Source organism: Hippopotamus amphibius, chromosome 2 (assembly GCF_030028045.1).
Source record: "Hippopotamus amphibius kiboko isolate mHipAmp2 chromosome 2, mHipAmp2.hap2, whole genome shotgun sequence".
Classification (NCBI taxonomy): Eukaryota; Metazoa; Chordata; class Mammalia; order Artiodactyla; family Hippopotamidae; genus Hippopotamus; species Hippopotamus amphibius.
In genome coordinates this window covers 14,831,984-14,854,717 of record NC_080187.1, presented here as the reverse complement: position 1 = coordinate 14,854,717, position 22,734 = coordinate 14,831,984, and the positions used below count along the sequence as shown (strand labels likewise).

Below are 22,734 nucleotides of genomic sequence, written 5' to 3'. Positions count from 1 at the left end.
AATCTGACAGATTTGAGTTAATGGCCCTACCTCACCCTCTTACTCACTGAGTGATCCTGAGCAAATTCCTAAACCTCTTGGATGCTCAGCTTAACTTTGAAGATAACCTACCTGAAAGGGATATTACCAGGGCTGAATGAGTTAAGGCTTGTAAAGTGCTTAGCACAGGGCCTGGCCCCCAGCAAGTGCTCAATGAGAGTTGTGTCATTATGGGAGTCTTTGTTGATTGAAGCGCCGATGAATAGAGATTTAATTCCTCTAATGTCCCCTGGCTCTGTTATATTGCAATACTATATTGTATATGCTGTTCCAGATGGAAAGTTTCCATATCCTTTGATGAGGTGGAGTAAGCTTGGCACAGGTACATCCTAGATCTCTGAAGAGGTGCTATGCAGATAGCAGGAATCTGCCCATATTGATAGACACGTCAGATGGATTAGGGGACATTGTCAAAACAATGTCAGCATACAGTATTAAACTGAAAAGTCATACTACAAGAATGTAAATATTTGATAGTAGCCATTGTGCAGTAGCCAACAAAAGCTACCACTCCATTGAAAAATAGCCCTGACCTTTATAGTTAGAGAAGAAACTGATCCAAGTGCTTCAGTTCCAGAAAGAACATCATATATTTTCCTGTAGGCTTTTAGCACAATGATGGCACTTGTTACTTTATATCCATGTGTCTATGTCTGATTCCTCTTTGCTTCCCCAGTGTCTAATACAGCTCCTTTGTATATAGTAATGGGGCTTTCCTCCAAATAAGCAAGAAAACAACCAACTAACATTTATTCAGTTTCCACTTTGTGCCAAACACTGGACTTAGTACTGGAAAAGAGAGAGGCATGATGCCTGCTGTCCAGGGGGCCATAATCTAATGGAAGAGACAGATAACAGAAATAAATAATAATAAACACTTAAAACAGTGTAGCGCTAAGTGCTGTCAGAGGTACATATAGCCTTCAGTGGGGACAAAAACAGAAATGGAGATGAAGCTTGAATGAACGTGTGTTCTTTCGTTTAGGTGACATTCTGCAGACTTCGGACTCACCAGTGGTGTTTCATTCTGTTTAATGTTATTCTATTTCATGCCTTGCTCTTTGGGGCTGATTTTGTGGAAGAATATTTTCTGCATGCTTTGCCTTATGTAGATATGAAAGTTCTTGAAATTAAGGACAAGGCAAGAAAATTGAACATGGAGCCCCTAAGAAGTAATCTTTCCAAATATTATATCCTGAGCCAGTCAGAGGTGTGTAAAGGGAAGAGCATATTTTTGCTCTCTCTTATCTTCAGTAGCCCAGGAAATGGAACAAGGAGGGACCTCATCAGGAAAACCTGGGGTAACGTGACCAGTGTCCGAGGGCACCCCATTCTCACACTGTTTGCTTTGGGAATGCCTGTTTTGGTAGCTACTCAGCAAGAGATAGATGAAGAGTCGCAAAAGAATAATGATATAATTGAAGGAATCTTCTTGGACAGTGCTGAGAACCAAACTCTGAAGATTATCACCATGATGCAGTGGGCTGTGACTTTCTGCCCTAACGCCTTGTTCATTCTCAAGGCTGATGAAGAGATGTTTGTGAATCTACCAAGCTTGGTAGACTATCTTCTCAATCTGAAAGAACACCTTGACGATATCTATGTAGGAAGAGTTATCCACCAGGATACACCCAACAGAGACTCTAAGAGCCAAGAATTTGTCTCTTTCAGTGAGTACCCAGAAAAGTACTACCCAGATTACTGCAGTGGTGAGGCCTTTGTTATGCCCCAAGATGTGGCTCGGATGATGTATGTAGTTTTCAAAGAAGTACCCATTATGGTGCCTGCTGATGTGTTTGTAGGAATTTGTGCTAAGGCCATTGGCCTTATACCCATCCACAGTTCCAGGTTTTCTGGGAAAAGGCACATCAGATACAACAGATGTTGCTATAAGTTCATTTTCACATCCTCAGAAACAACAGATGCTGAAATGCCCCTGGCATGGAAGGAAATTAACAGTGGGAAAGAATGTACACTATTTGAAACCTACTACAGGCTCATTTCCTGCAAAATTCTAACATACCTTGACAGCTTTAAACGTTTTCACATGGGTACCGTAAAAAGTAATGTCGTGTATTATGGTGATTAGGATTTCTTTTTCTTTTTTTTTTTTTTAATTTTTTTAAATTTTATTTATTTATTATTTTTTTGGGGGTACACCAAGTTCAATCATCTGTTCTTATACACATATCCCCGTATTCCCTCCCTTCCTTGACTCCCCACCCCTCGAGTCCCCCCCACCCTCCCCGCCCCAGTCCTCTAAGGCATCTTCCATCCCCAAGTTGGACTCCCTTTGTTATACAACAACTTCCCACTGACTATTTTACAGTTGGTAGTATATATATGTCTGTGCTACTCTCTCGCTTCGTCTCAGTTTCCCCTTCACCCCCCGTCCCCTCCCATACCTCGAGTTCTCCAGTCCATTCTCTGTATCTGCATCCTTGTTCTTGTCACTGAGTACATCAGTACCATTTTTAGATTCCGTATATGTGAGTTAGCATACAATATTTGTCCTTCTCTTTCTGACTTCCTTCACTCTGTATGACAGATTGTAGTTCTATCCACCTCATGACATATAGCTCCATCTCATCCCTTTTTATAGCTGAGTAATATTCCATTGTATATTTCTTAAAAGTGTGTTCTTTTAAAATTACCTCCTACCTTGTTAGAGAAAGGGTCCCTCCTTCCTTATGTTTTATGTAGTTTCTCTGAATCTTTCATTGTACTCAACAAGTTGCAAAGTGCTCTTAGTGCTCTGATGTACTACATTGAATTGAGATCTCATTTTAAGAAATTTAAGTTGGTCTAGCATGATTCTTTTCAAAATAAAATCTTTCATCTAGAAGAGAGAACATTAAATTGAACTATAACCAAAAGTCTTGTTTCTCTTTACAATTAATAGTTTTCTAAAAAATCACATTCTATGGAACTTTCATGACTCAGTAATAGTAGTAGTGACTGATTTTTGAGAATGTTCAGAATTAAAGGAAAACACTAAATAAGGAATTTAACAAAATGTTTATCTTGTCTGTAAGCAGGAACCATTTTAGTAATCTGGTGGTGGAATTACACTTAAAAGCTTTAGCTCTCTAGTATATATTAGCTTCATCTCACTAGTGTACAGACTTGGAGCCCTAACTTTTTGTGAAACAACTCTCAAGTCCTAATTAGGCAGTGTTTTACAAATGGGATGCAACAAATACATATTTCATGTTATGTATACACTCTATTAGTTTCCCGGAGATGCCTAACAGAGTACAACCAACTAGGTGGCTTAACATAACAGAAATGGGACTTCCCTGGTGGAGCAGTGGTTAAGGATCCACCTGCCAATGCAGGAGACACGGTTCGATCCCTGGTCTGGGAAGATATCACATGCCCCGGAGCAACTAAGCCTGTGTGCCACAACCACTGAGCCTGTGCTCTAGAGCCCGTGAGCCACAACTATTGAGCCTGCATGCCACAACTACTGAAGCCCACGTGCCTAGAGCCCATGCTCTGCAACAAGAAAAGCCATGGTAATGAGAAGCCTGTGCACCGCAACAAAGAGTAGCCCCCACTCGCTGCAACTAGAGGAAGCCCATGTGCAGCAACGAAGACCCAATGCAGCCAATAAATAAATAAATTTATTTAAAAAAAAAAGAAAAAAAAAGACCCAATGATGCTATGGGCAACTTATTAAAAAACAACAACAACAACAAAAACAGAAATGTAGTGGTATTGGCAGTAAGAAAATGGTCAGTATGGAAACATGGAAAAAGGGGACTCAGGGATACCAGAGATGGTGGAAGAGAGATGACTAATCTGGAGACAAGAAAATTCCAGTCACTTGAGAATCATTTTGTAACAGAGCAGGGCTGGTTTATCAATGTCACCATGGCTTGAAAGAAACCTCTCTCTACATTCTGAGCTGCTATCACACTCTGATCACATACTCATGTGGAAACTTCTGGATTGGTGTTCACTTTGCTATTTAGAGAGCAGAGCACTGGAAAACAGGTGGGAACACTTTTTGTCAATGAAAAGCAAGTACATCCTTTGTTAACCAGTTTAGGCATAGTGACCCCTCCATTCTGACTCTGGTTATTAGGAGTCAGTTTCCCTCCCTCTGATCCACTCAATATTGACATGATCAATTTCAAAAATTAAAAGCAAAGCTCTTAACAATAATGATCCACCAATAAATAAAATGACAGTTTGAGGACCTTTCTGGTTTAGCATGTTATCACTCCTCCCCACCCAAAACCACAACAGAGTAAAATGCACTGATATAAACAGCAAAAAAAAAAAAAAAAAAAAAAAAGCACAAAGGAACACTAGAAACATTTTTAAAATATTTATTATCTATTTTTCAAAGGAATAATAGTAACAAAAAAGCAAAAGAGATCTTATTAAAAGTGTTTATTCTTAGTATAAGGAACACAATTTTAAGACTGCATATTACTTGTTTTTCAAAGAATATTTATATCCAAGACTTTGAAAGTGGAAACAGAAGGGGAAAAAAGACCAAAAAAAGGGGGGGGGGGGAGAGGGGATGAAGAGAATTCAGAAACAATTTGGTTCCATTTTAGTTAAAGTGGATTTTAAAATAAGATAGTAAGTCCATGAAAATTTTCTGGGAGGAGAACAAAACTTCCATCTTCTTGCAAAGATTAAGGCAGTCAAAGGAATCTAAGAAACATCTGGTTCAATTATGATCAAGTTTGCCTGCTTTCCTGGCTTTACACTGAATTTCAACGTAGAAACACAAATGTTGGTGATAAAATTACATTAGACACTCCATGATAATTCTGGTGGGAGGGAAGTCTCTGTTTTGTAAAATACAGATGGAATCAAATGTCTCAGGAGAAATTCTGGTCAGTAAATGGTCTAGACTCTAGAAGAAATCATTCCGCTCCTTCCACTGCTGTTATGGAAATAGGTTTCACATAATATGGACCTTCGCTCAGGTAAGTTCTGAGCCTCAAATAATTTGGGTTCCCAAAGATTTCTGCAATTGTCTTGGAATTGGCAAGTGCTTTCACCAGTTCATATTTGGCATCCTTTGAAGCTTTGTCATGCTCTACAGACCGGTCCATCACATATTCTACAAAACCTGGACTGTTAAACATAAGTTTCTGAGCCCAGGGTTGGTTTGCAATGGCCTGAAATGGAAGGGGAAAAGAATACAATTCCTCTGAGCCTTAAAGAAGTTAAGTTTGTTAATGGGATGGCACAAACCTTAGAAAGAAATTTGGCAACCTGAGCTTAAATGTTACATTTTATCTAAGTAAATTCCCCCCGAAACTCTAACTTAAGAAAATTATCAAAATATTTAAAAATTCTGTACAAACAGAATTACCACATGACCCAGAAATCCCACTACTGGTTATATATCCAGAGAAAACCATAATTCAAAAAGACACATGCACCCCAATGTTCCCTGCAGCACTGTTTACAATAGCCAGGTCATGGAAGCAACCTAAATGTCCATCAATAGATGAATGGATAAAGACGCAGTACATATATACAGTGGAATATTAGCCATAAAAAGGAATGAAATTGGGACATTTGTAGAGACATAGATGGACTTAGAGACTGTCATACAGAGTGTGAAGTTAGTCAGAAAGAGAAAAACAAATATCGTATATTAATGCATATATGTGGAATCTAGAAAAATGGTACAGACTAATCAGTTTGCAAGGCAGAAATAGAGACAGATGTAGAGAACAAACATGGACACCAAGTGGGGAAAGCAGGGAGATGGGGAGGGGGGTGAACTGGGAAATTGGGATTGCCATATATACATTAATATGTATAAAATAGATGACTAATAAGAAAAAAAATCAAATTGTACACTTTATATGCAGTTTATTGTATGTCAATTATATCTCAATAAAACTTTAAAAAAAATAAAAATAAAAAATCTATACACAAAGATGCTTATCACAGTGTGAAAGGTACACTATAAATGCCTAATAGTGGGAAGATGGCTTACTAAATTATGTTATATAGCAATAATAAATTAAATAAACATTAAGAATAATGTTTATAAAGTATAGGTAAATATATTATATGAAAAAGATAGATCCAAATTATACACATGGCATAATTACAACAGTGGAAAAACCAAAACAAAGACTACAGAAGAAAAGACTACCCCAAAGAAACTCTCATACATGTGCATAAGACGATCTTTTTCAAGAATGTTCATTGTGGCATCATTTGTAATAGATGCTATCTAAATCTTCATTTACTGGAGAATGACACACTGTGGCTATACAATGAAATACTTATGACTTTCTAATTGCCTCTTTTAGTATAGATAAATCTTGAAAACATAATGTTAAAGAGAAAAAGCAAATTGCGAATGATATGAACAGTATGATACCATTTTCAAAGTTTAAGAATAATTAAAATACTGTAATTTAAGGGTATATGCATTGGTAGTAAAAGCATAAATTCACGCGTGTGTTTATAAACCATGAATTCATGACAGTGATTACATTCAGAGAGGGAGGAAGAGGGACTGGATTGGGAAGAGGTAGCAAGGTATGACTGTATGTTTGAACTATTTTACCAATAAACAGATAAATGCTAATACTAATACTAAAAGGAAATACACCAAACAGGTGTGACTCTATGTGCCTTAAAAAATTTCTACTCAATCTTACCCAAATTTAAAAATAATGAATAAGCAACTTTTATAAAAAGTGTTTTTAAAACCTCACTACTATATTTTAATGAAGAACAAGGAACAATCAAGTTTACAGCCTCTCTCTTCCTCTCAAAATGTGTTCTGCAGACCATCACCATCACCTGGGAACTTGTTAGAAATTCAGGATCCCGGGCTCTATCCCAGACCCACTGAGGGAGAATCTACATTTTAACAAGACGTTACAATTCGAGAAACATCAGCCTACCTAACAATAGCTGAGGATGGGTGGGTTGAAATAAAAACAGCTGTCCCAACCAGTAAATCAAAAACTATCCCTACAACTACGGCTAAGAGGAGTGTAAGGTAGAAGAGTGGGAAAAAAATAAAGTAATAAAGAGAATACCAGTTCCTGAGCCAAAATGACCATCACAGTGACTACTGACAAGGGTGAAACAGTCTAAAAACAATGTTCTTGAAGTTGATAGGTATACTGTATCCTTCAAGACCCAGATCATGTATCACATCCTGCAGGAAGCCCTCCCTCTCTTGTGACCCCACTCTCCTTGTTCCCTGCCTCTCTAGGCCAAGCATGCTGCTTGACATTCCATTGTTAAGATTACTAAAGTGATGACTACATTCCCATGAGCCCAAGGAACCATAGTAAGTGCTGAAGCTACAAAGTTAAATCAGATATGGTTCCTATTTTCAATAAACTCTGATGAATAGGTCAACAAACATTTTCAACAAAGTGTAATAAACAGAACACAGAGGTATAATCCTTACCACAACTATAATTATACAATTAATTACATAATTATATTTACTGCCTGGGTCCCTCAATAGACAATGAGCTACATGAAAGGAAGGTCTTTGTATATTTTGTTCACCATTATATCCCCAGAACCTAGCAAAGAAAAGAAACTCAACAGGTATCTGCTGAAAAAATGAATAAATGCAAAGTAGGGAAGCTAGCACTGCTTAACTCAACCTTGTGGGTTTGGGCAAAGCTTGCTGAAGAGATACCTGAGCTGATCCTTGAATAAATAAGAGGTTAACAGGCAAAGTCAGGGAAGAGTGCGGAATGTAGAGAGTATATGAGAGTCCAGAGATACGCAGCAAGCAGTCTGGTATCACTAGAGCATCCAGTGCCAGACGGGAATGGCGGGAAATAAGGCTCAGGAAGACCAGGGCTAAAGCAGTAAGGGCTTGTCTGATGGCAGATAAGGAATGTGGAATTAGTTCTGTGATCTCATAGCACCCTCAAACATTTGCCACAGCACCTAATACCTTTTACTGAAACAACCTTTTTACACATTTGTTTCCTCATTAGTGTACACTAATAGTAGAGGGCAGAAACTTACTATGCACTTGTGTATCCCCAGGGCACGGCAGAGGGACTGGCTCATTGTAAGTACTCATGTGTTGAACTGGCAGAGTCCCAGAAGGGCCCTTGGAAAAGAAGAGGATGCCTACCGTGAACACTTTTAAGGCAGCACAATGTAGTTCAGGGAAGGGTTGATTACTGATGCCACGGAAGAGCTCCATCGGGTCCCGAGATAAAGAAGAAAACCAGGATTCTGTCATCCTCAGGAGGTCATCAGTCTGCTGCTCAGGCTATAGAACAGAAAAGGAAAACCGCAAGACATTAGGAAGTCAGGAAACCTGGGTTCTGATCATACCCTATCATTAACTAGCTGTATGATCTCTGCCAAGTCTGGAGCACTCTTCCCCAAACTCAGCCCAGACTCCTCAGTTTTGTTCTGTTTCTTTTTTTTAATGCGGTTGATTAAGCAATCTCTAGGGTCCTCTCCAGTTCTAATACTCTATGATTCCACTTTATTAAGTGTGTGAAAGATGGCATTTATTTATAAGGCTGACATTTATAGTAAGTTAATTAGTATTATCCAGATTTATTCTCCCCCAAATATCCCACTGTCCTTCATTAATTTCCCAATCTACTTACTGGTAAATAAAAAAGAGATGAAATTGCATCCAAACACCTAATTTTGAGCTCTGTTGAGGCATTCTTTGCTTGATATCCTATTCTCACGAGCAAGCGTTCAAAGCGAGTTCCTTTGAAGAATAACAAGATATTTTTTATTGTGGTAAAATATACATAATATAAAATTTATCATCTTAACCATTTTTAAGCATACAGCTCAGTACATTCACACTGTTGTGCAACCATCACCACCATCCATCTCCAGAACTTTTTCATCATCTCAAACTGAAACTCTGTACTCATTAAACAACTCTTCTCCACCCCCTGCCCCGGCCCAATCCCCTGGTAACAACTATTCTACTTTCTGTCTCTGTGAATTTGACTATTCTAGGTACCATGTATAAGTGGAATCAGACAACACTTGTCTTTCTGTGTTTGGCTTATTTCACTTAGCATTTCAAGGTCCTCCCAAGCTGTAGCAAGTGTCAGAATTACATTCCTTTTTAAGAATGAATAATATACCTTTGAATGTATATACCACACTTTGTTTATCCATTCATTCATCAATGAACCTTTTTGGTTATTGTGAATAATGTTGTTAATGAACACAGAGGTACAAATTATCTATTTAATTCCCTGCTTTCAATTCTTTTGGGAATATACCTAGGAGTGGAATTGCTGGATCATATGGTAATTCTACGTTTAATTTTTTTGAGGAATCACCATAATGTTTCCACAGCAGCTGTACCATTTTACATTCCCACCAGGTATGCATAAGGGTTCCAATTTCTCACATCCCGTTAACACTTTTATTTTCTGTTTTTTAAGAAAATAATAGCCATTCTAATGGGGTCAAGTGAACAATGAGATTTTTAAAAGTATGCTTTTATATACTATGACTGCTACCAACCTAAACCAATATAAAAATAAACATGTAGTCAGTGACCAAGTGACAGGCCTAAAACACATTCATATGCCATACAGCATATACAAGTTAAAGTGTGCAGATCTGGAATCAAAGGACCTGGATTTGAGTAGCAGCTGCCCCACAGTCTGAATGATCTTAGAAAATTTTCTTAACTTCTCTGAGTGTCAGCTACCTTATCTGTAAAATGAGAATGACAATAGTATCCTTTTCGCATGATTGTAAAAGGATTATATATCATGGGTACAAGCCGTGAGAAAAGTACATATAGCACAGATACTAGCTGTGATACACAACAGCATATATAGTTTTCAACATATATTTCACAAGGGTTCTAACAGTGCTATACATTTTTCTGTGTAAAATTCATAGCACTTGCAAGATACTCATGGATATGTCATGAAAGTATCACTCAACATAAAATCTTGTAACATATTTTTGTTTTCCTTCCTTGACATATAAATATAAAACAAATGTATTTTCACTCAATATTCACAACAACCCTGAGAAGTAGTTGTTACACTCTTTTTATATATGAGGAAAGTGAGGCCTAGAGTAGTGAAGTGAGTAAGTGAAGCTCAAAAAGCTAAGTCAGTGTTAGAACTGGGACATGAATCCAGGTCTTTCTGACTCCAGACCTTTGTACCATGAATACTATTTAAGAAAGATGTAGAGGGGAAAGAGTATTTGGTCCAGCCAAGTTGAAAAAAAAAAAATTCAGTAATAACTGTGAAACTTTTTAGGGATTAGTCCGAGGTCATGGTAAAAAGACTGTCATTGGTAGAAGCAGTTTCTACAATGCAGTTAATGTAGCAGCAAATGAACTTATACAATGAATTCTTGTCAAAAAAAAAAAAAAAGATATCGTTAAGGAAAGCCAAAACAAGTCATACCAACCTGTTTTCTGTAAAACTTGTTTTCCTTCAACATTGGATCCCAGAATTCCAATCGTGTCCACTGCTACACCAATCATGGTGGGGTCCTGACTTTCCGTCATTTCAAATACTTTTTCCACAAAGACAGGATAACGCTCACAGATCTGTTGAGGACTATCCATGATAGCCAGGTTTCCAAAAAATTTTACAAATCCTAAAGATATTTACAAGAATATATTTTAATAGAAAAAGATGATAGCATAAATTGTGGGCCGTAGGTTTTCATGGGACAGTGATAAACTTCAGGAAGAGGAGAAAGGTTATGGTACTGTGTTGTCTGGAAATCAGACAGACCATAAAGAGATACTGAAGGACCTGTGATATGTGGTCCTGAGGAACAGAACTCCCAGGGTGTCAACGGAGCTGGGTCCGAATACTGAAGCACTGTCATATGCAAGAGGGAGAACAAAGAACGAGGACCAGTGGATACGAATTATAGGAAGGCAGGTTTGGAGTCATTATCAGGAAGAAATTTTTAAACAGAGATGTTCATCAACGACATAAGCAAAGCTATCTAAAATTAATCTCCAATTTCTAGAAGTTCTTAAGAAAAAGTAACCAACCATGTCCTAGAACAGAATGGCTAGAATAATTCTATATTAAAGATTCCAACTCAAAATTTGATAAATCTGTGAAATATACTGTAAATGTCATTACTAGTAGTTTTATTATGATTCTTTTGGCTGAAGTTCAAGGGAAACATCCTAGTGCTCTAAATAGCAATATTGCCAGAAAATCAGAATCAACAGTGCATGGCTCCTACAGTAATAGATTCCACTTCATTACAGGGCTCTGGGCATCATCTCAAGGGAATCAGCTCTAAAGAAAACAATCCCTGGCCTCCCCTGTCAGAGAGAACTCAAAAACAAAGCATACACTGTCATTTCCACCAGTGTCAGTATTTCTTACCTGGCAAATAGAAGCTAGAGAAAGGGTCTGAATCTGCCCCAACAATTATATTAGAAATCTGGTCAATTACTCCTTCCTGAGCAAGGTACTGTCGTCCATGATGAGTATATGCCAGTGATGTCACCATTTCTATACAGGTGGCTCTGAAATGCCAAGATTTTGCATATGATTAGCATAGTTTATAAACTGCTTTCATATAGGTTATTTTATTTAATTCTTCTCACCAAATGTGAAAAGTCAATGACCCTGGCTCTACTTTTCAGGTGAGGGCACAAGGATGAGAAAATTGTAACTTGTCCAGAATCACATTGTTTTTACAAAGCAGTTAAGACTTAAATCATGACCTTCTGACTTGAGGCCCACTATTGTTTCCATTATAACACAACTACCTCCTCAAAGAGTTTTTAAACCTTTGTTTTATTTTGAAATGTCAAACATGAATATTTTCTCACAAAATTATAATACCTTTACCACATATTTAAAAAATAATTCTTTGGTATCATCTAAAGCCTAACCATGACCAAATTTCCTCAATTAACCAAAAAAGTATTTTTATAGTTGATCCTAAGGTATTTTAACTGACTATTTGCAAGGTTTTTTCCTATGTCACAAAGTCTGATACTAAGTTAAAGAAATTTAACAAAATAATTTCCTTATTAGGAAGGCTTTGAAACAATGTAACTCAAATGCTTTGAAACAGTATAACTGAGGACCACTTATGCATGTAAGTTTAACAAATTCAATCACATTTAAAGAACACAGGACAGGGCTTCCCTGGTGGCTCAGTGGTTAAGAATCTGCCTGCCAATGCAAGGCACATGGGTTTGAGCCCTGGAACAGGAAGATCCCACATGCCTCAGAGCAACTAAGCCCGTGCGCCACAACTACTGAGCCTGCGCTCTAGTGCCCGCAAGCCACAACTAATGAGCCCATGCTCTGCAACTACTGAAGCCCACGTGCCTAGAGCCCATGCTCTGCAACAAGAGAAGCCACCACAAATGAGAAGCCTGCACCCCACAACAAAGAGTTGCCCCCACTCTCCACAACTACAGAAAGCCTGTGCTCAGCAACAAAGACCCAATGTAGCCAATAAACAAAAATAAATTTAAAACAATAAATAAAAATAAATTAAAAAAATAAAGAACACAGGACAAAATGATAAGGAAAACAAAGTCCTGTGTACACAAAGGTAACTATAGTGCCCTTATAACAGCAAAATATTTGAGGTAAATCAAGTGTTTAACAGTGAGGATGTGTTCGTACATTGTGGAGTATCCAAGGAAACACTTGGCAGATATTAAACGGCATTTAGGGAGTAGGGGGGATTTAGAGAGTAGGGGGCTGGGAGTAAAGAGACTGGAATTAACATCTCTTTGGGAGCCTATATTGGCCATTATATTGGTCTCTATGGTCAATTCACTTAATTCTCATATTATCTTCTTTACAAAGTTGTCATTGTTCCATTTAGGAGATGAGGAAACTCAGGTGCAGAAAGGTTACAGTAATTTGTCTAAGATCAAATAGCTACTAAGTAGTAGCTACTAAGTACTAAGAGATGCATGCAAGTCCAAGTCTCACTCATTTTCAAATGTCCATGCTTTTACTATCATGCCGTAACGCTATTATCTAGCAACATCAAAAAACGTGCATGTTGGGAATTCCCTGGAGGTCCAGTGGTTAAGTTGGCACTTTCACTGCCCGGGTTCAATCCCTGGTTGGGGAACTAAGATTCCATAAGCTGCAGTGCATGGCCAAAACAAACAAACAAACAAAACAAAAAAGAACATATATATATATACACACACATATATACACATGCATGTATGTATTAATATAAATATATATTATATATATAAAGATATACAATAAACATAAAATGTGCATGTTAACATGTTAAGTAATACAAAATGACAGTTAAAGCCATGGAAACTTTTTTAAGTGAATGTATTTTAGTTTCATTAGTTTTTTTAAAATTAATTAATTAATTGGCTGCATTGGGTCTTTGTTGCTGCACGCAGGCTTTCTCTAGTTGGGTGAGGGGGGGCTACTCTTCGTTGTGGTGTGCAGCCTTCTCATTGTGGTGGCTTCTCTTGTTGTGGAGCACAGGCTCTAGGCGTGTGGGCTTCAGTAGTTGTGGCGCACGGGCTTAGCTGCTCCGAGGCATGTGGGATCTTCCCCAACCAAGGATCAAACCTGTGTCCTCTGCATTGGCCTGCTGATTCTTAACCACTGCGCCACCAGGGAAGTCCTACAATGGCAACTTTGAAAGTGCACACATGCCTAAGGACAGGAAACACAGTTATTCAAAAGTAGCTGAGTTGTCATGCAGGGCTTTGCTAAGTTCTAGTATGTTGTCACCATGTAAGTTGAGCAATTTTCTAAAGGCCCCTTTTTCGGGACAAACATCGGTCATGAGACTGCAACCTGAGCATGGGCTTCACTTGGGGTGATCACACTAAGTCTGGAGGTTGTCCCCTGGCCCTCCAAGAGGATATTTTGCTTTAACATACCTGACCAGCACATCCTCACCAGTAAGTTCTCGGAGGAGCTGGGTTACCAATCCACTGGTGGTACAGTAGTTTAAAGATTCTAGTGACACAGAAGAAATCTCCACAATTAGCTGAAAGAAAAGAACAGAAAAAGCAGAAAGGTCAAAATACCCTCAAACTTGTTAAATGGCATTTTAAGTTAAATGCAGGACTAGGCAGTATATTATATACAATTATATACTAGTATAAGCTATATACTTGATATAATCGAATTTTTAAAAATTCATTATTTGTCTCCACAAGTAGGAAAACTTCACTGAACACACAAGAAATTACTCTGGCAAAGGAACACCCCATTATACCTGGGCACATCTGCTTTTTAAAGAAACCACCAATCAGGATTAAAGCCCCTATCAGCAACAACAAACAGATTGTAAAAAATCATTCCTTCATCCCTTCATTCCCTCATGCATGCATTCTATCAGTCAGCCGTTCACTTACTCATTCAACAAGTATGTTCCCAGGGCTTACTGAGAGATCTAGGACACCAAAGATTTTAAGCAGAAGAAGGACAGAATCAGATTTTGATTTTTAAAAGATCATTCTGACTATATGTGATGACAGACTAGTGGTGACAAAAACGAGAGCAGACCAATTTGGATGCAAATACAGTAGTCCAGGTGAGAGATACTGGTAGCTTAGACTAGGGTGGTGGTGGCTATATCAAAGCAGAGAAATGCATGAGCTTCAGTAAACTGACACAATGTGATGACTGAATGGATACGCAGCAGGGAAGACAGGGCCTCACAGAGAATAAGCTGGAGGTCCAACAGCCAGCCATGTGCACTGTGAGATGGGGCCAGTTTGTTGCTGTTTTTCATTAAGGGCACGGGGTGGATGGAGATCAGGAGTTTGGTCTGAACATGAGCATGAGGGGGCTTAGCCTGCCTTCACAAACTCCAACAATTAGAAGTTCAATAGAGGCTAAGGAGACAGGGAACCAAGAAGAAACAGCAACAGAAGAAGGAAAATCAAGATTGCATAACATTAAGATATGAAAAGACATTGTTCTGAAGAAGAAATTAGACTGTAGAGGGTTCCATTTTGAATATACAGTCTATTAACTGTACAGCCTTGGATCAATGACTCCATCAATAGGGAGATTAATGATAATGAAGTATTGGGTTTACTTTGAGAATTGAAGAGAATATATATGAGACGATTTAGCATACTGCTCGTATAAGTCTTCTTACTACTACTACAACTAATTTTTTCAAAGTCTAATTTCAGTGGTATCTCTTCTATTATAGTACTTAGAGTGCAATGTGAATATTTTTTATGACTGTCTCACGCACTAGGCTGGGAGTTCATCCCTACATCCCAAGCACCTGGTATAGGGCTTAACATAGACTCATATATACTCAATAAATACATATTAAATGAGCCATCTTGCCTTCTGATGTAAGCCTTACTGCATTCTGAATTATAGGTACCAGAAAATATGCTTTTAGTCTTACCTCATACACCCTGTATCGAACAATGTCATTTGTTTTCATCACATTTTTCAAATCATCCAGCAGATTACTTTCAAATAAAGCCTCCAGTCCAGCCTGGGTCAGTGATATTCTTGACAGGGATTTAATGGCCTTATAAGGAAAGAAAATATCTCAAGTCATAAAAATATAGAATTGCATTTTCTAGTTCATAAGACTGATGTGAAAATTAGTGTATGGAATGCACTTTACCCGAGGAGCATTCACTACATTTTAGCTATAATTACTTATAACTGGAAAAGATACATAGTATTCCCAACAGAAAACAGAAAAAGCTCCTTATCAAGCAACCCAGTGTAAGCTCTGTGATGGATAATTTAGATACGTGTATTCTAGAAAATAAGAGGAGTTTACTAGTTTTTTTTGACACCACTTATTTATTTGATACCATCGACATAACGTTGCAAATTCAACTACACAAATCATTCATTCTAAACCTTCACCTCCCAATCCAGAAGGCCTTTCTCTGTCTTTTAGGACATTAATGTCTCTGCATGTTTAGGCTGATGGTTGTAGCTGACTCACCGCTTTAGCTACAGAAAGATTCTCTCCACCAATACAATAAACAATTTGTTTTAGTAAGTCAGCATTATTTAGAATCTCAGTGACAGCATCAGAATTTTCAACAATTCTTCCAACCTGAAAGGAAAAAAACAATCAGAAATATGCCTCCAAGGTAGGGCAACATGGAAACACATGATGGTCAAATTTCCTTAGTGTGCAGTTATTTTAGGAGTTACTGACTATAGCTATGAGTCATTAAAAATTCCAAATGACCCAAATTCATTAAAGCCAAACACACAGACAGTATAGTGACATCTTTGAAAGGAAAGAAAAAATAAAACAGGTGAGTTACGACTTGAGACATCTCAGTGAGTGAAAACAATACAAATCCTAGTTCTATCAACTTCTGGTTGTTAATCTTGAGCAAATTAAATAAATTCTTTGAGCTAATTTCTAGTCTGTAAAATGGGAATACAATATTTAACTGCAAGATAGTAATAAAGATTAAATGAGACTAAATAGGTAAAGCACCTCCCAGAGTTTGCACATAAATGGTTAATGGATAAATCTTGATACTTTCCCCTTTCCTTGAACAAATACTTCAGAGGAGAAAAGAAAAAACAGTAGTTGAACATCTACTGGATAACTAACTGCTCAGCTTCTAACCCTTCAAGATAATTCTTGGCAGCAGCTCTTCATCCAAATAGTAGCTTTTTTGATTACCAGGGTGGTAAGAGTTACTGTCTTAATTTGTTGGTATAGTGACCTTTATTTAACAGTACTTTGCTCATGCCACTATAGTAAGACTTACCATGGCAATCTTTCTCTCTAGACTAGGGGCTCCCTGGAGGAAAGAAACAAGCTTCATCTTGGTAGCTCTAACAGCATATATAGTACAATGCCTGATAAAAGGAACTCAGTAATTGATGCATAACTGACTCAGATGTATTTAGTGGAACTTCTTACTTTAGCTTGTATCCCCTGGTTATAGCAAGCTACGCACACTAGAATAGACTCGATACTCCCTACAGAGAGAACATGTGTTTTCTTCACCTCTCTGTCTCTGGCACCCAGCATAGAGCCTGGCCCAGGGCAGGTGGTCACTAAATGTTGATTCCCTTATTATGTGCTAGTAAAATTTCATACCTGGGACAGAGTGAGGATTTTTACCGAATCATTGGGGTGAGTCAGTCCCCTCTGCAGGTCAACCCTGAGGTTCCGGGCCACATGAACTGGCTCCAAAGCTTGCAGCAATCTCTCCAGGATGGATACACACAAAGTAGTCTGTTCCCTAAAGGAGACACCATAGATCTCATCAATTCATGTCCTACCAGGTAGGAAGCAGCAACCTAGTATTGGACACCTAGCTTAATGAGGCTCTCCTCCACACAGATTTCCCTTTGAAACACCAGCTTCTACTAATTTATTCAAATTTACTAACTACCTATTCTGTGCCATGCCTGTGTTGGAGCTATATATATAAGATATATTCTCTAATCTCAAGGAGCTCAGTTTAATGGAAGACACAGAAAAATAGAAAGGCAACCATTACCCAGGTAGATAAATACTATAGGTTAGGGCTAGAAGCTGAGGGAGCTCAGAAAAGAACACAGGGTTCAGGGAAGGCCTCCCGTACGGTAACATCTGAGTTAAACTTTAAGAAAACATGGGAGTTATCTAAGAGAAGAGAGGTGTTCCACGTAGAGGGGGTAGTAGCACATGAAAGACACAGAGGAATGAGACAGTGTTATGCGTTCAAGGAACCACAAGTCACTTGGTATGACGGGGTGGGAGAGAAGTGGGGAGAAGGGTGAATGACAAGAAACGAAACAGAAAAGATGCACAGAAGCTGGATTCTGATAGGTCTTTTATGTCCTGCCTTTTCCCAGAAGGCAATGGAAAGCCATGAAGTGGTTTTAAAGCAGAGAAGGAACACAATGAGATCTGACTTACAGAAATCACTCTGCCTCAGTTTTAGAGAAAGAATTTTCAGTTAGAAGGTAGTTGATGGTGAAAGGTGATGAAGGAGCAAAACAGGGAAGCAGCGGTGGGAATGGAGAAGAGGGACAAGATTCAAGAGCTATTAAGGATGCAAATTAAGCAGACCTTGATGACTACCAGATGTTGATACAGAAGTGTTTCATGAGTAACTTCCTTGTCTCTTAATAGGCAGTACAAATAAATGGGCACTCATATACTACCAAAAGGAGTACACAGTTAAGTTCGCGCGTTTCTAAAAGCTTATTAACCAGTACATAGCAACACACAGCAAACGAATACATCTTTTAACTTAGCGATGGCACTTTGCACAATCAAGCCTAATGGAGTAATTAAGAATGTTTTTATACCCAAGATATGTCCACACAAAAATTTGTACACCCATGTTCATAGTAGTGGAAAAAACCCAAATGTCCATAAATTAATGAACACATATATGTGGTAGAGCTACACAATGGAATATTATTCAACCATGAAAGAGGACTGAAGTACTGATACATGCTACAATATGGATGAACCTTGAAAATATTATGCTAAGTGAAAAAAAGTCAGACATAAAAGGCTTCCTTTTGATGGGATGATTTCACTTACATGAAACGTCTGGAACAGACAAATCCATAGAGATAACCAGATTCCTGATTGTTAGGGGCTGAGGGAAGGATGAGAAGGGGAATGGGGAGTGATTGCTAATGGGTATAGGTTTCTTTTCTTTTTCAAAAGAAATGTAATTGTATATGCCATAAAATTCACCATTTTAACCATTTTTCAATGTATAGTCCTGTGGCATTAAATACAGTCACACTGTTGTGCAACCATCACCACCATTCATCTCCAGACTGTTTTCAGCTTCCCCAACTGAAACTCTGTATTCATTAAACACTAACTCATTTTCCTCTCCCCTCAGCCCCTAGCAACCACCATCCCACTTTCTGCATCTATGAATTTGACTACTCTAAGTACCTCATACAAATGGAATCATACAATATTTACCATTTTGTATCTGGTTTATTTCACTTAATATGTCTTCAAAGTTCATCCACATTGTAGCATGTGTCAGAATTCCCTTCCTTTTTAAGGCTGAATAATATTCCATTCTGTGTGTGTGTAAACCATATTTTGTTTATCCATTCATCCACTGATGGACACTTGGGTTGCTTCAATGTTTTTGTTTGTTTTAGCTATTCTAGTAGGTGTGTAGTAGAATCTCAATGTGATTTTAATTTACATTTCCCTAATGATGTTGAGTATCTCTTCATTTGGTTATTTGCTATCCACACATATTCTTGTTTAAGTATTCTGCCCATTTAAAAACTTGGTTCTTCTTATTGAGTTTTGAGAGTTCTTTATATATTCTGAATATAAGTCCTTTATCAGATATATTCTTTGCAAAGACTTTTCTCCATTTGTGACTTGTCTTTTCATTCTCTTAACAGTCACCTTTGAAGAGCAGAATGTTTCATTTGGATGAGGCCCAATTTACGGATTTGTTCTTCTACGGATCATTCTTTTGGTGTCACTTCAAAGAAATCTTTAAGCCCAGGTCACAAAATTTTTTTCCTATGTTTTCTTCTAGAAGTTTTATAGTTTTAGGTTTTATATTTAAGCTTATAATCCACTCTCATACATTGCTGGTAGGAATGTAAAATGATACAATCACTTTGGAAAACAGTTTGGCAGTTTCTTTAAAGTTAAACATACACCTACCATATGATCCAGCCATTCCACTTCTATGTATTTACTCAAAGAGAAAAGAAAAAACGTGTCTATGTAAAGACTTGTGCACAAATGTTCATAGCAGTGTTACTGTAATATACCCAAACGCAGACAACTCAAGCGTCCATCAACAGGTGGTTCATAGACAAATTGTGGTTCATCATACAATGGACTAGAGCTCAGAAATAAAAAGGAACGAAGTATTCACTCACACCACATGGATAAATTTTTAAATAATTATGCCAAGTGAAAGAAACCAAACCAAAGAGTACATGCTGTATGACACCACTTATATGAAACTCTTAAAAAAAGGCAAACTTATCTATAGGCTATAAAGCAAAACAGCGGTTGCCTGGCTAAGGCAGAGTGATTCACTAAGAGGCACAAGGAAGCTTCTAGGGGTGAGAGACATCTTTGCTACCGTGATTGTGGTGATGGTTTCGTGAGTATATACATGTCAAAACTTGTCAAACTGTATATTTTTTATGTGCAGTTTATTTTAGGTAAATTATATCTCAATAAAGCTTTTTTTTTTTTTTTTTTTTTTTTAAAGCAATGGTAGGTTAAACTGTATATTGCACAGATTTCGGGTCACATGTGGCCCTTCAGTACCAAGAAGCCAAAGAATTAATAATGTACAATCAGTCTTGTTTGTCTTCTACATTGTAAAATAGTAATCTTAGGACTTACTTTCACAAAAACTCCAGTGAAGATTCTAGGTTTTCATCTCTCAGAAGAGATCTCAAACCAATACATAGTGCAGGAAAACAGCAATGTATCTAGAAACTGCCAATCCACTATCCAGAGAAGAATTCTTTCCACAAATTGCAATTGGTATCTACAATGTATTAAGTTCTGAATTACCCTGTCTTTAAATTTCCATTGTTTCCTAGAGCATTGCTCCTTCATTCAACAAACCACCTCCCCCACAGATCTTATTCTTCAAACTCCCCTCCATTTCAGTTCCCATTGCATCTCTGGTGTTAACTTATGGTGTGATCACCGAAAGTCTCTTTTCTGTAACAAAGTTGTTGGACTAGCTGTGCTCTCTAAAATTTATGAGTTTAATCTTTTATTTGGCATACATTGTATTCTGTGCTGTACCCTAGGAGGGATGCAGAGATGAATTCATCTGCCTTCAAAGAATTTACAAACTAGAAAGAAACACATATGGAATTATAACAAGGCAACAGTGTCAAGAATCATTAACAGAAGTAATGATAACGTCCTTCAGGAGATCTGAGGCCAGACACTTGCAACTGGAGTGACCAAGAGAGACTTTTTGGAGGGGGTGGCACTTCACCTGGCCCTTAAAAGATAGACAGATTTGGAGAGAGGGGAAGGCATTTCAGTTAGAAGGACTGGCATGAACAAAGTTAGGAAAGTGCCAAGTCATGCTCAAGGGAAGGTTAAGTAGTGCCACAATGTAGCTGGAGCAGATGAAATATGTGTGGAGTGGAAAAAAAAGATGAGGCTGGAAAAATAGGATGGAAATATACTATAAGGGTCCAAATGCCAGACTAACAAGTCATGATTTTACACTGGAGGTGGTGGGAAACCAAGGAAAATATGGGAGCCAAATGACCTGAGAAGTTCACTGTGGTTGCAACATGGAAGGACCCACTAGAAAAGCAAACTCAGAAGTAATGAGAAGTCAGACTAATGCAACAGACCTATCGAGAGGGAGAAAACGAGGGCCTGAATTAAAACGGACAAATAAGAGAGATTTCATAGGCAGACCTGAATAATGTTAACAGAATTAATGAAGGGAGAACACATATGAAAAAGGGAGGATTCTTATAAGGTCAGAGCCAAGAAAGCCCTCTGAAATCATCCAGTGTTGACTCAGTGATTCATCATCTTTTCCAGAGGAAAGGTTACTTTTAAATTTCTGCATCGCAAACATTTTCTAAGTCTTTTATCAGATGATCAAAGTGTTTTTAAATCAAATACTATAGATGCACATAAAGTGAAAAGGAAAAGTTGCCATCCTACCATTCTAAGTCCTGCTATTATATTAATAGTTTCTGATGTATCTTTCAGATATTCCTAAAGCTACACTGGCATGTGTTCAAGTGGGTGTGTGGGGGGGGGGTCTGAGCGGGGGGGGGGGGGTGTAATGCCTTTTAAAAATTACACATAACAGGATTACAAACTCCTACAATTTTCTTTTTCTCACTCAGCAATATACATTAGAAATCTATGTCCACATACACAGATCTACCTCAGTTTTTCTAATAGCTGCACAGCACTACACAGTCATGTGTCATAATTTAAGAATCCCTTTTTAATAGATATTCAGGTTGTTCCTAGTTTTTTGTTTGTTTTCTGCTGTCTCCTTTTGTTATGAATATTCCTGTATACACAGTACATTTTGTGTGTGAGTATACCTGCGCGTTAAATGTCTATAACAGGAATTACTGGCTCAAAGATAACGTGAATTCAAAATATCGATGGATCCTGCCGAATTGCCAGCATAGGCCCCCTTCTTAAGAGGTGGGGAAAAGTCAAGACTTTGGATACGTGATCGTGGAGTCCTACCCGTAGGTGCGCAACCTTGCTTTCCTCCTCCTCTTCCAAGGATGAAAGCAGTGAGGCCAGGCGACGGCCAGGGACACCCCTCAGAGCCTGGGCTTGAACCCCGTCTCTCGCCTCTCAGCCCAGGATGCTTCCCTCTCTGAAATTTCAGCTACATCCAACCTTCACTGCGGCTGGGGAAAACCTCCCCCGTCTCCCCCGCGTCCCCGTCTCCAGACGTGGGGGCGTCACTCTCCCCCGCTCAACCTGCAGGGTCCTCTCACCGGTGGTTCTCGTCGAGCAGAGAGAAAAGCGGGCCGAGGCGCAGTTCCGCCGCCAGCTCGCGGAGCTCGCTGAGGGGCACCGACTGCAGCACCGACTGCAGAGCGCGCAGCTCCTCCAGCGGCGATTCCAGCCGAGACACGTCCCTCAGCAGCGCCAGCGCCTGGGCCGCCATGATGCCCCCTCCCGCCGGGGCTCGCCAGTCAGCCCGCCAGTCAGCCCGCCCCGCCCCCGGTTCCCGGCGCGCGTCTCCGAGCCTCGCGAGATCTTCTCGGGGCGGCCTCCCTTCCC

The 22,734-nt window shown here is 38.7% G+C and overlaps 2 protein-coding genes across 2 annotated transcripts; one reads left to right on the top strand and one right to left on the bottom strand.

The window, feature by feature from the left end:
- Nucleotides 1–1,138: 1,138 nt before the first annotated feature.
- Nucleotides 1,139–2,128, top strand: B3GALT9 (beta-1,3-galactosyltransferase 9). The gene has a single exon (XM_057720107.1). It carries the CDS (start codon nucleotides 1,154–1,156, stop codon nucleotides 2,126–2,128), a length of 975 nt encoding a protein of 324 aa, XP_057576090.1. The 5' UTR covers nucleotides 1,139–1,153.
- A 2,466-nt stretch (nucleotides 2,129–4,594) lies between these two features.
- Nucleotides 4,595–22,667, bottom strand: PSMD5 (proteasome 26S subunit, non-ATPase 5). The gene is made up of 10 exons (XM_057724495.1): nucleotides 22,446–22,667; nucleotides 17,080–17,224; nucleotides 15,955–16,068; nucleotides 15,394–15,522; nucleotides 13,898–14,007; nucleotides 11,388–11,530; nucleotides 10,441–10,632; nucleotides 8,640–8,749; nucleotides 8,150–8,290; nucleotides 4,595–5,183 (listed from the first exon to the last, which is right to left on the bottom strand). The coding sequence occupies exons 1-10, from the start codon at nucleotides 22,616–22,618 to the stop codon at nucleotides 4,926–4,928; spliced, it is 1,515 nt and encodes a 504-aa protein (XP_057580478.1). The 5' UTR covers nucleotides 22,619–22,667; the 3' UTR covers nucleotides 4,595–4,925.
- Between the last annotated feature and the right edge of the window lie 67 nt (nucleotides 22,668–22,734).

What these genes read in the sequence shown, in the direction of transcription:
- B3GALT9 (XM_057720107.1), top strand. Translation starts at nt 1,154, where the DNA reads ATGAAAGTTCTTGAAATTAAGGACAAGGCAAGAAAATTGAACATGGAG.
- PSMD5 (XM_057724495.1), bottom strand. Translation starts at nt 22,618, where the DNA reads ATGGCGGCCCAGGCGCTGGCGCTGCTGAGGGACGTGTCTCGGCTGGAA. An exon ending in AAATCCTCACTCTGTCCCAG is followed by an intron (nt 16,069 to 17,079) that starts GTATGAAATTTT and finishes TTTTCCTTTCAG; the next exon opens with GTTGGAAGAATTGTTGAAAA. An exon ending in ACAAGTTTTACAGAAAACAG is followed by an intron (nt 8,750 to 10,440) that starts GTTGGTATGACT and finishes TATTCTTCAAAG; the next exon opens with GAACTCGCTTTGAACGCTTG.